Source organism: Anabrus simplex, chromosome 14 (genome assembly GCF_040414725.1).
Source record: "Anabrus simplex isolate iqAnaSimp1 chromosome 14, ASM4041472v1, whole genome shotgun sequence".
In the NCBI taxonomy this organism is placed as follows: domain Eukaryota; kingdom Metazoa; phylum Arthropoda; class Insecta; order Orthoptera; family Tettigoniidae; genus Anabrus; species Anabrus simplex.
In genome coordinates, this window is record NC_090278.1 from 54,130,041 (window position 1) to 54,146,986 (window position 16,946).

Sequence of the window (16,946 nt, forward strand, 5' to 3'; positions counted from 1 at the left end):
TAACATCGAATCTGTAAATTTGATTAATAACTGTCCCTACCTATATCTTTTGGACCGCTGAGACTTTTCCGGTAGTTTAACTAACTGTATGTTGGGTATTCAGCCTAAAGACTCGTTCGATCTTCCACAGCTCCGCCAACAGCTGTAGTAGATAGCCTCGGTGTCACTGAAGAGGCATACTAGGGAAATGAGGAGTGAGGTAGTTTCACGTTACTTTCCTCACCCAGCCAGAAGTTGCTGTTACATATCAGTCTGCCAAGCCCACTGAAATACATACACCAACCGAGTCTATGAGCAACATTTTCGCACCATTCATAGCAGGGACTGGCTGCGTATGGAATGGTGTTACTAGCATCGCTCATACCCGAGTCCCTTTCATATTGTCAAAGCGGAGGATGAGACTGAGACAGGTCAATGAAAGTAACAAATTTATTCTAGCCCATACCAAAAGACACAGTGCAGTGTAAACACTACATCTCGCATCCGGGAGATAGTGGGTTCGAATCCCTTTGTCGGCAGCCCTGAAGATGGTTTTCACCGGGCGAGTTGGCCGTGCGCGAAGAGGCGCGCGGCTGTGAGCTTGCATGCGGGAGATAGTAGGTTCGAATCCCACTATCGGCAGCCCTGAAAATGGTTTTCCGTGGTTTCCCATTTTTCACACCGGGCAAATGCTGGGGCTGTACCTTAATTTAATTAAGGCCACGGCCGCTTCCTTCCAACTCCTAAGCCTTTCCTATCCCATCGTCGCCATAAGACCTATCTGTGTCGGTGCGACGTAAAGCCCCTAGCAAAAAAATATGTTTTTCCGTGGTTTCCCATTTTCACACCAGGCTAATGCTGGGGCTGTACCTTAATTAAGGCCACGGCCGCTTCCTTCCAACACCCAGACACTTCCCATCCCATCGTCGTCATAATACCTATCTGTGTCGGTGCGACGTAAAGCCATTAGCAAAAAAAAAAACTAGATCTCGCCAGCAAAGGTAAACTTATTTATTTATTTATTTATTTATTTATTTATTTATTTATTTATTTATTTATTTATTTATTTATTTATTTATTTATTTATTTATTTATAACTTGAAAATAGATTCAACGGGTATTATATGAATATTACTTTTTCAAAGACTGAGGTTATGTCAGTAGGTAAGAAACCTAAGAGAACTGAATGCCAGTTTGGAAACACAAACTGTAACATGTAGATCATTTCAAGCATTTAGGATAGATGTTCTCTCCAACGAGCTAGAATAACAGAGGGGCTGACCGCTGCCTGGCTGCAGCTAATTGAACGAACGTCCAGCACGTTTTTAATGGTCACTTAAACAAAAGGCGCGGCACTCGAATGACGAAAAATGTTGAAAATACGCATTGCAGAATCATTGGTGCAAAATTAAACACCGTTAGCCAAAAGCTTAGAGCATTATCATAAAGTGGTACTAATCACTGGCAACGTAGGGCCGTGGTGTTTATCATAAAGTGGTACTAATCACAGGTAAAGTAGGGCCATGGTATTTATCATAAAGTGGTACTAATCACAGGTAAAGTAGGGCCATGGTGTTTATCATAAAGTGGTACTAATCACAGGTAAAGTAGGGCCATGGTGTTTATCATAAAGTGGTACTAATCACAGGTAAAGTAGGGCCATGGTGTTTATCATAAAGTGGTACTAATCACAAGTAACGTAGGGCCATGGTGTTTATCATAAAGTGGTACTAATCACAGGTAAAGTAGGGCCATGGTGTTTATCATAAAGTGGTACTAATCACAGGTAAAGTAGGGCCATGGTGTTTATCATAAAGTGGTACTAATCACAGGTAAAGTAGGGCCATGGTATTTATCATAAAGTGGTACTAATCACAGGTAAAGTAGGGCCATGCTGTTTATCATAAAGTGGTACTAATCACAGGTAACGTAGGGCCATGGTATTTATCATAAAGTGGTACTACTCACAGGCAACGTAGGGCCATGGTGTTTATCATAAAGTGGTACTAATCACAGGTAACGTAGGGCCATGGTATTTATCATAAAGTGGTACTAATCACAGGTAACGTAGGGCCATGGTATTTATCATAAAGTGGTACTAATCACAGGTAACGTAGGGCCATGGTGTTTATCATAAAGTGGTACTAATTACGGGCAACGTAGGGCCATGGTATTTATCATAAAGTGGTACTAATCACAGGTAACGTAGATCCATGGTATTTATCATAAAGTGGTACTAATCACAGGTAACGTAGGTCCATGGTATTTATCATAAAGTGGTACTAATCACAGGTAACGTAGATCCATGGTATTTATCATAAAGTGGTACTAATCACAGGTAACGTAGATCCATGGTATTTATCATAAAGTGGTACTACTCACAAGCAACGTAGGGCCATGGTGTTTATCATAAAGTGGTACCAATCACGGGCAACGTAGGGCCATGGTGTTTATCATAAAGTGGTACTAATTACGGGCAACGTAGGGCCATGGTATTTATCATAAAGTGGTACTAATCACGGGCAACGTAGGGCCATGGTGTTTATCATAAAGTGGTACTAATCACAGGTAACGTAGGTCCATGTTGTTTATCATAAAGTGGTACTAATCACAGGTAACGTAGGGCCATGGTATTTATCATAAAGTGGTACTAATCACGGGCAACGTAGGGCCATGGTGTTTATCATAAAGTGGTACCAATCACGGGCAACGTAGGGCCATGGTGTTTATCATAAAGTGGTACTAATTACGGGCAACGTAGGGCCATGGTATTTATCATAAAGTGGTACTAATCACAGGTAACGTAGATCCATGGTATTTATCATAAAGTGGTACTAATCACAGGTAACGTAGATCCATGGTATTTATCATAAAGTGGTACTAATCACAGGTAACGTAGGTCCATGGTATTTATCATAAAGTGGTACTAATCACAGGTAACGTAGATCCATGGTATTTATCATAAAGTGGTACTAATCACAGGTAACGTAGGTCCATGGTATTTATCATAAAGTGGTACTAATCACAGGTAACGTAGATCCATGGTATTTATCATAAAGTGGTACTAATCACAGGTAACGTAGATCCATGATATTTATCATAAAGTGGTACTAATCACAGGTAACGTAGGTCCATGGTATTTATCATAAAGTGGTACTAATCACAGGTAACGTAGGTCCATGGTATTTATCATAAAGTGGTACTAATCACAGGTAACGTAGGGCCGTTCTGAACACACTGGAACCGACCGGTGGAATACACACGATGATACCCCAACAACTCTCCCCCCCACCCTATGGCGCAACAGCCCCGAAGGACCATGGCCTATTAAGCGACCGCTGCTCAGCCTGAAGGCCTGCAGATTACGAGGTGTCGTGTGGTCAGCACGACGGATGCTCTCGGCCGTTATTCTTGGCTTTCTTGACCGGGGCCGCCATCTCACCGTCAGATAGCTCCTCAATTGTAATCACGTTAGCTGAGTGGACCTCGAACCAGCCCTCATATGCAGGTAAAAATCCCGGACCTAGCCGGGAATCGAACCCGGGCCCTCCGGATAAGAGGCACGCACGCTACCCCTACACCGCGAGGCCGGCCCTATGATGATACTTATCACAAACAACGCCCAGGCCCGTAGTGTTCCTATGTAACGTAGATCCATGGTTTTTCTCGAAAGGTGGTACTAGTCGCAAGTAAAGTCGATCTTTGGTGTGCCGCACATATTGGTACTAATTACATGTAGTCTCATGGTTCTAATGTCATCATCCCTTGGTCGCCCCTTTTAGTCGCCTCTTACGACAGGTCGGGGATACCGTGGGTGTATTGTTCGTCTGCGTCCCCCACCCACAAAGGGTTCCAATTACCGTATTATAGCGAAAGGTATCCTTGAAAGTTGTCCATTATGAAGTGTAGCCTAATCTACAATAAACACTACATAAATTTCACAGACAGCAGTAAAATACTGTATTTACCATGCTTCGTGAACGTCTCACTGGAATAGGCCTACAGCAAACGAATGCCCAAGCACAAGACACAGAGAGTGATACATAGCCTTCAGGACTATTATGGAGAAGAAAAGAAGAACAACCTGGATATTGAACTTCAATTAATCATACACCAGGGGCGGTGCGTGGTATTGTTGAAATGAAATGGCGTATGGCTTTTAGTGCCGGGAGTGTCCGAGGACATGTTCGGCTCGCCACGTGCAGGTCTTTTGATTTGACTCCCGTAGGCGACCTGCGCGTCATGATGAGAATGAAATGATTATGAAGACGACACATACACCCAGCCCCCGTGCCAGTGAAATTAACCAATTATGGTTAAAATTCCCGACCCTGTCGGGAATCGAACCCGGGACCCCTGTGACCAAAGGCCAGCACGCTAACCACTTAGCCATGAAGCCGGACCGTGGTATTGTTGAGTGTTGCACAACTCCCAATAATTTTACACTTCATTTGTCGTCTTTTCTTCTAATGTTTTAGTTTAATAAACCTAACGTATATTCTAAAACATGATAAAATCAACCATCTTTGGTCGTTCGCTGTACTAATGCCTCGGAACGCACCATTAAACGCAGCCCGCTTCGAATCAAACTCAGGGGGTTTGCTTTCCTCCGGCAACTCCCTAGTGTACAGCGCGGCGCAACGCAGTGTTCTTCAGCAGGGACGCGCCTAAGCCTGCATAGCATCAGGTAGCACGGTCGCCAATATCGGTCTCAGGGAGTTGCACGAGACCAGCAAGTCCCCCATCGAGAAACAGTTCCAAATGTCCCCTTTAGATTGCGCCATTCTGCGGAGATTACTTATTTCCTACTTTCTCTCCTCTCGTAAAGGTAATTTCATTTCCATTTTTACATTTACAATTTTTGCTTGACGGCAGACAGGTCTTAGGGCGACGATGGGATAGGAAAGAGCTAATAGTAGGAAGGAAGCAAACGTGGCTTTAATTAAGGCACAGTCACAGCATTTGCCTGTGTGAAAATGGGAAACCGCGGGAAAACATCTCAGGGCTTCCGACAGTGGTGTTCGAACCCACTACCTCCCGAATGCAAGCTCACAGCTACGCGACCCTTAACCGCACGGCGAACTCGCTCGGTAATTTCTTATCCCCGCCATATCAGACCACCCACAATATTATCAACATATTGCTTCAATGAAAAACAGCAGGGCAAATTTTCAATTTAAGTGAGGGAAGAGTAACTCCGCCAGGCTGAGTGGCTCAGACGGTTGAGGCGCTGGCCTTCCGGTGGTATTTGAAGGTGCTCAAATACGTCAGCCTCATGTCACTAGATTTACTGGCATGTAAAAGACCTCATGTGGGCCTAAATTCCGGCACCTCGGCGTCTCCGAAAACCGTTAAAAATAGTTAGCCGGACGTAAAGCCAATAACAATATTATTAAGAGTAACTGTAGTTACAGTGTATAATTAGCCTCTTATTTCCTGTGTTGTAATTGCCAGATATATTTCAGTTTTAGTAGGAATATAGTCCATTACTTAACGATAATAGAGTTTCTTGTTATTTCTGTAAGCTATAAAAATGTTACACTGAAAACTTTGATGCAACATCCAGCTTCAGATACCACCAGCCACCACTGTCATACACCACCACCACCACCACCACCACCACCACCACCAACAGGTGGAAACAAGAATGGACTCTCGAGGGCAAAATATAAAGAGGTACTAAGAAATCATCACATCATAAGTCGAAAAAACGAGAATGTTATTTATCACCATACGCAACACCTTAATCCGAGTAGTGCAGCCGTACGCTGAGCAGACGGCTGGCATTTTCGAAGGCGAGGTTCAACTTAGCAGCTCCTAAAACTTACGGTATGTATGTTCAATCGGAACGTACAATCTCCCAGTCACTTGAGCATCTGTTCTCGCGCGAACTCTCTTTGTTTTGACAACCCAAAACGGCTGTCCTTTCTGAACTACTACTTCTTTATCTGTTTGCCCTCCAGGGTCGGTTATTCCCTCGGACTCAGCGAGGGATCTCACCTCTACCGCCTCAAGGGCAGTGTCCTGGAGCTTCAGACTCTGGGTCGGGGGATACAACTGGGGAGGATGACGAGTACCTCGTCCTGGCGGCCTTACCTGCTATGCGGGGGGATTGGAAGATTGGAAGGGATATACAAGGAAGAGGGAAGGAAGCGGCCGTGGCCTTAAGTTAGGTACCATCCCGGCATTTGCCTTGAGGAGAAGTGGGAAACCACGGAAAACCCTTTCCAGGATGGCTGAGGTGGGAATCGAACCCACCTCTACTCAGCTGACCTCCCGTGGCTGAGTGGACCCGGTTCCAGCCCTCGTACCAATTTTCAAATTTCGTGGCAGAGCCGTGAATCAAACCCGGGTCTCCGGGGGTGGCAGCTAATCACACTAACCACTACACCACAGAGGCGGACCTTTCTGAACTTGCCTCTAGCTCGTTTGTGTTCTCCCAGGATGGTAGTATTGTACGTGAGATTGAATCAAGGTGCAGCAAAACTAATGCAGTGACCTCGCCATTGCGATCAACAAAACTATCTTTACACCAGTCTGTTTTCTGACCAACATTACGGGAGTGAAAACTGGGTAGATTCAGGACATCTTATTCATAAATTAGAAGTAACAGACATGAAAGTTGTGAGAAGGATGGCCGGTACAAACAGGTAGGAGGAAATAAAGTCTAAGTTAGGAATTGAACTCGAGGGATGAAGCTGTACGCATAAACCGGCTTCGGCAGTGAGGTCATGTGAGGCGAATGGAGAAGAATAGGTTCCCTAAGACGATAACGGACTCTGTCATAGAGGTTTAGAAAAGTAAAGGAAGATCAAGATGATGATGGTCAGACTCGGTTTCTAACGATTTAAAGATAAAAGAGTTACAGAACTAAATGAAGTCACAGAACTAGTTACAAATAGAGAATTATGTTGGCGTTTAGTAAATTCACAGAGGCTTTCAGACTGAAGGCTGAAAGGCATAACATTCTATAATGAAGATGTATGTATTACATGTAAATAAATAAATAAATAAATAAATAAATAAATAAATAAATAAATAAAGAGAGGGAATCCAGACAGAATAGCTGCCCTTGCAAAAGAGTTTCCGTGGAAATATAGTCTCATAATTAGTATTTATTGAATATAACAGGCGCATTACCCCCGATAAATGTTCACAAGACCCCTTTTCATGCATGACAACTAACAACGAAAGAAAAGAAGAGAAATACAAGATTCCTTGGGCATCCCATGAGGTCCATTGGACAGTCCCTACAGTCTCATAATTAGTATTTTTCAAACTATTTAACTTACGTTTTAAATTTAAAATATGTATTGATTTTTTGAAGATTCCTCTAAAAAGACAGTTATCCCCGAATCGAAATTTTTGTTTAATGTTTAATTTGTCGTACAATAATAATAATAATAATAATAATAATAATAATAATAATAATAATAATAATAATAATAATAATAATAATTTTACGTCCCAATAACTACTTTTACGGTTTTCGGAGACATCAAGGTGCTAGAATTTAGTTCCACAGGAGTTCTTTGTCGTGCCAGTAAATCTACCGACACGAGGCCGTCGTATTGGAACACCTTCAGATGCCACCTGCCAAGGTGTGGTCAAAAGGCCAGCGCTTCAACCGTCTGCACCACTCGGCCCGGCTTGTCTTACAATAGAAAAGGTGATTGACAGTTTGGAGAGAATTGCTGAGAATACTGGCGACAATTTCTTCTATTGTAATTAATGCTCAAACTCTGACAGAAGTTCACGCGGAATAGACATACTATTCATAGAGCATTCCAGCGACCTCAGGAAACCTTTAAACTACAAAATGTAGAAAACATACATTCAAAACCTGTAAAATTCTTCCAAATATATACTAGTTTCGACCCGACAGTTGGGTCGATACAATTTGATATTGATTAGGTGGAGCCAAAACCCTTACCATAATCGTCTAACATCAGTACGGAACATGAAACTAATCTGCTTTGATAATTGACAGAGTTCGAGCAAAGGTAAAATGGGGAACAGTAATGAATGGAACAACACATACCTGTAATAATTTTGAAATACAAAATATTCTCGGGAAACAGGTAGGCTGTAATAGAATTCTTCACGTAACTTTATAAATAGTTCCACCACGATTTCACTTCAACGATTACTTCATTCATTGTGTCAATAATATTCCAACTTAATTGTCGCACTGAAACATTTATCACTTCTCGCTTAACAAACATACAAAAAAAGGAAGGTAGTTTCTTGACTTTTGAGACGACCAATAAGGGCCGAGTATCTAAGAGGGAGTGTTTAGTGATAACCAAGAATTGACCTTAAACACATGGCGACCTTTCGCCTTTACACTGTGATCTGTCTTCTTCCACGGCCTTCTAAAGCAGCACGCCCAACTATACCCATCTATCACAACGTGAAACAAAAGACACACGGCAAATTGAAACAAAAAACAATCAAAGTCGATTCTACAAACAGAATATCAGCGTTCCAGTTCAAATAACATGTACGGAAAGAGATTATAAACAGCTAGATGAGGCCAAGGAATTTTGTAGGAAGATGTAATGCAAAGATTCTGGGCAGAAGAGAGGGGAATGAGGGGAAAGAGCAGGGAGGGCGGGGGAAGTAAGAGTAGCCTTAAACGATAAGAGAATGTGTTTATTCCGAAGATACTGGAGTAGAGAAGCGGCATAAATGTGGAGACTGTGGTGAAGAACGGACGTGGCACTCCTAGATACACCGTACGATTGTCGCAACTGGTCGCGCCTTCCATTTCTTCCGTCATAACAACATTATCAGATTTTTTGTACGTCTTAAAAAAAACTGAATAGCTTTTCTTAAAATATTAACAGAATCATTTTATTTAATCGGTGACGTAATGCAGGTCGATACAGGCAATATAATATTAAATTATACAGACGATCGTTCTTTCTTGTTGAGTTGATAAATACTGCATTGTCCACAACTGTGCGAAAGTCAAAGCATTTAAATTAAGTATTTAGAAAGACTGATTCCAAGGAACTCTTCATTTCTTTCTTCAAATTGTGCAGATTTTACCTTTTTTTCGTCTCATAGCTACATTATTTATCTTCCAATTCGTAAAAATGCTCTTTACGCTGCCAGATTTCACTAAACGCCAGTGGTTGACCCTCGTCGTATTTGGTGTTGCTGACTTCTGCAATGCCATCTGTGTTTCACTACAAGCGCCTTTCTACCCTAAAGAGGTAAGTTTTTTTTTTTTTTTTTTTTTTTTTTTTTCCCACACACCATGCTCTGTTATGACGTGTTTTAGTACGTAGATGTTACTTACATTGGGTGCTGTTGAAGTAAGTTAACTTACCTCCTGACATATTATTCTGTAACTACCTCTTTACAGAAGATTGCTGACCACAATAGAGTCATTTTTCCTATTTTGTGTTCTCTGTATATGTGGATCAATGGTGTAGCAAAGAACTGAAGATGGGGAGGATTCTCCTCCAAATTACATGCAAGATACAGTTATTCAGCTAAGTTGTCAACGTCAAATAATTCGTGAACGGTTGAAAATATCAGCATTTTGTTTTCACTTTCAGGAATGATACCCAGGGGCTCATAATCGGACTTACAGTTTATTTTTACGGCGTCAATATCTTCTGAGTCCGCCTCTGTGGTGTAGTGGTTAGCGTGATTAGCTGTAACCCCCGGAGGTCCGGGTTCGATTCCCGGCTCTGCCACGAAATTTGAAAAGTGGTACGAGGGCTGCAACGCGGTCCACTCAGCCTCGGGAGGTCAACTGAGTAGAGGTGGGTTCGATTCCCACCTCAGCCATCCTGGAAGTGGTTTTCCGCGGTTTCCCACTTCTCCTCCAGGCAAATGCCGGGATGGTACCTAACTTAAGGCCACGGCCGCTTCCTTCCCTCTTCCTTGTCTATCCCTTCCAGACTTCCCATCCCTCCACAAGGCCCCTGTTCAGCATAGCAGGTGCGGCCGCCTGGGCGAGGTACTGGTCATTCTTTCCAGTTGTATCCCCGACCAAGAGTCTGAAGCTCCAGGACACTGCACTTGAGGCGATAGAGGTGGTATCCCTCGCTGAGTCTGAGGGAAAAACCGAACCTGGAGGGTAAACAGATGATGATGATGATGATGAATATCTTCTGAGATAATGGTACTAATTTTGTTTTCTTAAGTGGAACTACACTGCTTTCTACACATACGCTTGAAAATACAATTATTACAAATTTAACACCGTGATTATTTTGAAAATCGGACAAGTACTTCTCGAGGAAATGTAATGTATTCAAATGTGCTTCATTTGCAGCCCTGTTCGATTAGTTGTTACGTACGAAACATGAGTTAGCTGTTGAGATACCGAGTTGCTCCACCTTCTTCTGACAGATACTGTAGGTATTCTCTCTACTGTGTTGGATTTTGGTTGATAGCAGTTGAAAATTCATAAACAACTGGAGAGACTCTTTGTTCAGATTCATGTGTCCGTATTTCCTGCTAGTTTCCGAGAGGGAAAGGTGAGTGTGTGTGTGTGTGTGTGTGTGTTTGTGGGGGGGGGGGGTCCGAAGAAAACTTAGATCATTTACTTTCTGTTCTTATTTTGAGTTCACTACCAAACTCAACTGATCGACAGTAAAACTTGTAGCTGACTGACCTCTCGATAAGCAGTATTATAATATAGTAGGTATATCGTCTAGGGAAGGAGCCTCCGTGGCTCAGACGGCAGCGCGTCGGCCTCTCACCGCCGGATACCGTGGTTCGAATGAAATCCTATTCCTTTGATATATAGCATGCTACTTCTAATTATCATTACAGTTGACAACAAAGGAGTACATTCGCCCAGTCGGACGTAGGAGGAAATTAATCTAAGTTTATACTGTATGTCACTTGTGTTGTTGTTTGGTACAACTAAGCAACTAATCGGAGCGAAAAAAATGGAAGGGATCCGACACTTCGGGAAATGAAGGTATCGGCCAAACGAAGGCAAGGGCCACGAAGGCAGTGAAAATGAAAGACTCCCTAGCCCTCGGAAACCTAATAGCGTCGGGGTCGGAAAATAATAAATTATTAATATTATTTTACGACCTTGAATTTAACAAACAACTTTCCAATTTGAATGCCATTTTCAATTTGTTTTACGTCGCACCAACACAGGTAGATCTTACGGCGGCGATGGGATAGGAAAGGTCTAGGAGTTGGAAGGAAGCGACCGTGGCCTTAATTAAGGTACAGCCCCAGCATTTCCCCGGTGTGAAAATCGGAAACCACGGAAAACCATTTTCAGGGCTGGCGACAGTCTGGTTAGAAGCCACTATCTCCCGAAAGAAAGTTCACAGCCTCGCGACCCTAAGGAATGACATAAATATATTATTTTAATGAATGACTTTGGCTTTGTAGGTTTTCTCTATAGTTGGTGGGTTTCCATAACGTAAACTACGATCTTTCTATCTTTCTATTTCTATTTCATGGATGGTTTAATATTAAATATAGTAGGCCATGGAATAATACTTCGGTTAATCATGGCCTTCGTACGAACTACGGACGGCGTTTCTCCATGAAGACTTTATATTATTTCGTAAGCACGGAAAATACTTTTCCGATTAGTCAAGACAGAAGTGCTGATTCTATGTATGTATTTATTCATTTATTCAGTCCGATTGTGAAACAGCCGGGCTGACTAACTCAACTTGACGAATTCAAACCAGTCTTAGTTTGGTGGTATTTGAAGGCGCTCAAGTACGTCTGTCTCGCCTGGGTATCTTTACTGACACGTAAAAGCTCCTGTGTAGCAAACTTTCGGCGTCTCAGAAAAAACCGTAAAGATTGCTAATGGGACATAAAATAATAATTATTATAATTATATTATTATTATTATAAATAAATTTTCTTCCACTCTAAGCGTTCTGGTAGCATTTGTGCTAGGGATAACTGACAACAGAATAGCTGGATAGAATTCCAACCGGAGATAGTGGGTTCAAATCCCACTGTCGGCAGCCCTGAAGATGGTTTTCCGTGGTTTTCCAATATTACACCAATTACCTTAATTAAGGCCACGGACGCTTCCTTCCAACTCCTAGCCAAAAAGACAAATTCACCTTCGTACAGGCCATGAAGGCCCTTGGAGGAGTGGAAGGTAAAGGCTTCCACCATTGTTAACCGCGGCACGTGATGGGGTAGAGTGGTTAGCTCTACACCCAGCCGCCTTTGCCCCCAGGAATTAACCTGGTACTCATTTTTGGTGTAGGCTGAGTGAACCTCAGGGCCATATGTACCTCCGGAAGTGGAAATCTCGTTTCTTAAATTTTACGACTTCCTGACGGGGATTCGAATCCACGTCCTTCCGGGCAAACCGAGCACGCCCTTACCGCCTCGGCCAGGCAGCCCCTTTCCTTCCAACTCCTAGGCCTTTCCTATCCCACCATTGCCAAAAGACCTATCTGTGTCGGTGCGACGTAAAGCCACTAGCAAAAAAAAAAAAAAAATCCAACTGACCTTATTCAACTGTCGATTATTCATTGACCTTACGTGTCGAAGGTAGTAGGTTCGATCCTGGCTAAAGTCGGTGACAGTTAAGGGTTTTTGACGTGAAACTTCTTTAAAATATTACTTTGCTTGGGAGAGTGGGGGAGGGGGATAATCAAGCGAAAAGTCGATGAAACTAATTTCATGGAGTGCTTCAAAATAGTATAGCTCAAAAAGTATTACAGGTCGGTAGATGCAGAGTGGGTCTCGGCCCTCAAGTGTCAACGGCTGGTCCGTGGTCCAACAGCTCTGTTCTCTGACCGGCCAACCGAGCAGAGGAGGGGTGGCCATGGCTCTACCGTGGCTCTACGCCTCTGCATTCGAGAGACGGGAAAGGGCTGGACCTCAAGACTGGCCCCAACCGTCGGCTGACCTGAGAATGGTTTTCCGTGGTTTTCCATTCTCTTGCACTAAGCCAAATGCCGGGACTGTTCCTAGTATAGGCCACGGCCGCCAACCTCCTCACCTTCTCCGAGCATTTCCTTCACCGTCACAAGTCTCCCGGCCTGAGAGACGGCGTCACCGTCTAAGAGGCCCGCCTCCCCCCTCAGGGGAGGAATGAAAACATGTAGTAGAAAATATTGCATATGAGGGAATGGCTTGTATATTATTTTGAAGTAGGAGAATTAATATACCGAGAGAGTTGGCCGTACGATTAGGGTCGCGCAGCTGTGAGTTTGCATTCGGGAGATTGAGGATTCGAGCCTCAATGTCGGCAGCCCTGAAGGTGGTTTCCCATTTTCACACCAGGCAATTGCTGTGGCTGTACCTGAATTAAGGCCAAGGCTGCTTTCTTTCTAGTCCCAGCCTTTCCCTGTCCCATCGTTGCCATAAGACCTAAAGACGTAAAGTATGTTGTAAAGAAAAAGGGATTAATACACAAGACTTGATGACGGTAGCCGATCTAATGCGCATGACGCTATCACAAGATGGCCGCCAAATTAAGGTATGTTAACATGGATATGATTTTGGGCTCGGGGTCTATTTAGAATTCGCGTAATGAATTTCCCACACCATAGTAAACCATGACTACCTATGTTCGTCTATGTAGCATCATCTTCTCACTGTTCGCTTTCTTCCTGTAACTAAGAGCTTGAGAAAATCTCGTATCAAGTGAACCCTGTTCTATTCCACAGTTCGCAATTACAATCTTTCAACTGGCCGGAAAACGAACCCAGGGCAAGAGATAGGCACGCTACTGTACACCACGGGACTGCTAATAATAATAATAATAATAATAATAATAATAATAATAATAATAATAATAATAATAATAATAATAGTCCGCCTCTGTGGTGTAGTGGTTAGCGTGATTAGCTGCCACCCCCGGAGGTCCGGGTTCGATTCCCGGCTCTGCCACGAAATTTGAAAAGTGGTACGAGGGCTGGAACGGGGTCCACTCTGCCTCGGGAGGTCAACTGAGTAGAGGTGGGTTCGATTCCCACCTCAACCATCCTGGAAGTGGTTTTCCGTGGTTTCCCACTTCTCCTCCAGGCGAATGCCGGGATGGTACCTAACTTAAGGCCACGGCCGCTTCCTTCCCTCTTCCTTGCCTATCACTTCCAATCTTCCCATCCCTCCACAAGGCCCCTGTTCAGCATAGCAGGTGCGGCCGCCTGGGCGAGGTACTGGTTATACTCCCCAGTTGTATCCCCAGACCAAGAGTCTGAAGCTCCAGGACACTGCCCTTGAGGCGGTAGAGGTGGGATCCCTCGCTAAGTCCGAGGGAAAAACCGAACCTGGAGGGTAAACAGATGATGATGATGATGATGATAATAATAATAATAATAATAATAATAATAATAATAATAATAATAATAATGTTCTTAGCTGAAAATGTAGAGCCTGCCACTACAGAGATAGAGGTTTTTTAAGAAACAGCATAAAAGGCAGGACTGCAAATATCCTTTGAGAAAACTAAGTATCGTGACATAGATAGTCCACAAATTCAAATATCCAGGGGAGATTCTGACTCCTAAAACAATAAGAAGCCAGCTATCGAAGAAATAGAAAAGAAGATGGAGATGGCATTCAGATTATGCCAGGAAACTCATAAGTTAAAATCCCTCTCCTATCAAGCCAAACTCAGACACTAGAATACCGTGGTGAAACCTGAATGCCTCTATTCAGCACAGACAATTGCCAGAAAGGGGATTACCGAAATAGGAAAGAAAGAGCGTGAATTTCCGAGGAAATTTCTGGGATCCAAGAAAGCATCAAGAAATGAGTTTACCTTTCGTTTGAGATCAAATCAAGAGCTCTATGAAAAATGCGAAACCATTTCAACCTCAATAAGGAAAGGGTGACTGACTTTCTATGGACACCTGAGAATAATGGGACCGGAACGCCTGACAAATAAGATCCTCATCTTCCAGGAAAGAAGAAAGATCCAAGTACCATGACTGAAAGAAGTTCATGTAGGTCTTAAAAAATGTGGCATTGAGGGGGGAGATATTACAAACAGAACAGTGTTCAGAAGGAGGATTGTGGAGGTGACGGATCTGCCCGTAGAGAAACCCAGAAGAGGATGAGGAACGAGCAAAAGCGAGCCAGAGAATGAAGGAGTATTGACGTAAAATAAAAAAAAAAAAAAAAAAAAAAAAGAAAACCATCAACAGTCAAGGAAGTTGTGTAATCGTAACCCACAGGAGGTTGAAACGATCCCAAATAAGTAATAATAATTTTAATAATTACTATTATTAGAATGTGTTTCATTTTCTCACAATTCAGAAGTCTTACCACTATTTTGTGGACACACACATTTTCCTTTCGATTTATCCGAACTCTTTATCACCCCTGTGGATTGAGTAAAAGACTGCATCATTATCTCTATCGCCTGCATGTCGTAAGAGGTTACTAAGAGGGGGGAAACCAAAGAATCTGTACTCTCTCTCACATCTTTTAAGCCTGAACACATGTCCGTTATTTTTATGCCTTTCCGTATAGCGGAGAGCGTGTAAGAGTGCGAATTATTTTGAATTCGTTATTTTTCAGTCGAAAATCACTTGCCGCGTGATGTAGCTTGGCGTGTATACTTTGTACAGAGTCGAGTGAGGCATTATTTGATTTGTCTGGACGTGGTCTATTAGAAAACAACACCAACAAATTAAAATGTAATCTTAATTCTTTTTAAATATTGAAAGTTTTTGAGACTGAAAATTAACGAATTTTGGCGCACTTAACAAAAATATTAAATATAAGACTAATCACTGAATTGATGAGAATTAAACGCAATGTATATGTAAGTATATTGTACAAAGAGAAATAGTCACTTGGACAGCAAATAATACTTGACAAATATATCACACTTATTAGAGGCAATATTAACACTCATAAGCGGAGAATAATTTTTGTGAAAACTTCACGAGGTGCGCGTAAACTTATAAAATTAGGTGAAAACGTCCCAAGGTGCGTGAACATTTTTTAAATCTTTTGGGAATTTTTAGAAACTTCTGTGTGTACCGGGCGAGTTGGCCGTGCGGTTAGGGGCGCGCGGCTGTAAGCTTTCATCCGGGAGATAGTGGGTTCGAATCCCATTGTCGGCAGCCCTGAAGATGGTTTTCCGGCGTTTCCCATTTTCACACCAGGCAAATGTTGGGGATGTACCTTAAGGCCACGGCCGCTTCCTTCCAACTCCTAGGTCTTTCCTATCCCATCGTCGCCATAAGACCTATCTGTGTCGGTGCGACGTGAAGCCACTAGCAAAAAACTTATGTAAAAATCAATACAGTATCTTTTTTAACTTTTTGATGAATCAATAATAATGTTTAGGAAAACTTCGCTAAATGCGTGAAATTTTCAACACCATTTTTAAACATTTGAAAAAATACATTTATGGAAAATTGCATCAAAATCAATATTTTTTGTGAAAACCAAAAGTGTGCAGGAACTATTGAATCTTTCGCAAAATTTCGGAAAACTCCGTAAACTTAATATATTTTGAATTATTTTGAGAATTTTCGGAACATTTCGTCAAAATCAATAATATGCATGTGAAACTTCACGAGGTGCGTGAAAATGTATTTAAATTTTTGAGCAGTTTCTGTAAAACTCCGTCAAAACCAATTATTATTTTAAATGTTTTAGGAATTGTCTGAGGTGAAAACATCACAAGGTGCGCGAATTTTTTTTTATCTTTTGCTAAATTTTAGAAAATTCCGTAAATATCGATAATAATTTTTTTCGAAACTTTTTGACGATTTTTGGAACATTCCGTCAAAATCAATATGTCTGGGGAACTTGACGAGTTGCGCAAGTGTTAATATTTTGAGCATTTTCGGGAAAACTCCGTCAAAACGAATATATTTTTAATTTTTTAAGGATTCTCCGAAAATTTCGTCAAATGTATAATCATTTTTTTGGAAAACATCGAAAAGTGCGCAAATTTTAAAAAAATCTTTTGAGAATATTTTGGAAATTCCGTCAAAATCAATTTTTGTGAAAACTTCACGAGGTACGTGAAA

At 42.2% G+C, this 16,946-nt stretch overlaps 1 protein-coding gene across 1 annotated transcript in view; it reads left to right on the forward strand.

Annotated features, from left to right (window-relative positions):
• The first annotated feature begins 8,661 nt into the window (after positions 1 to 8,661).
• Positions 8,662 to 16,946, forward strand: part of LOC136885622 (MFS-type transporter SLC18B1) — a 74,756-nt gene continuing 66,471 nt past the window's right edge. Inside the window, exon 1 of the mRNA XM_067158319.2 lies at positions 8,662 to 9,200. Coding sequence (XP_067014420.1) covers positions 9,081 to 9,200 — 120 coding nt within the window. The 5' untranslated portion in view covers positions 8,662 to 9,080. The remainder of the gene's footprint in view (positions 9,201 to 16,946) is intronic.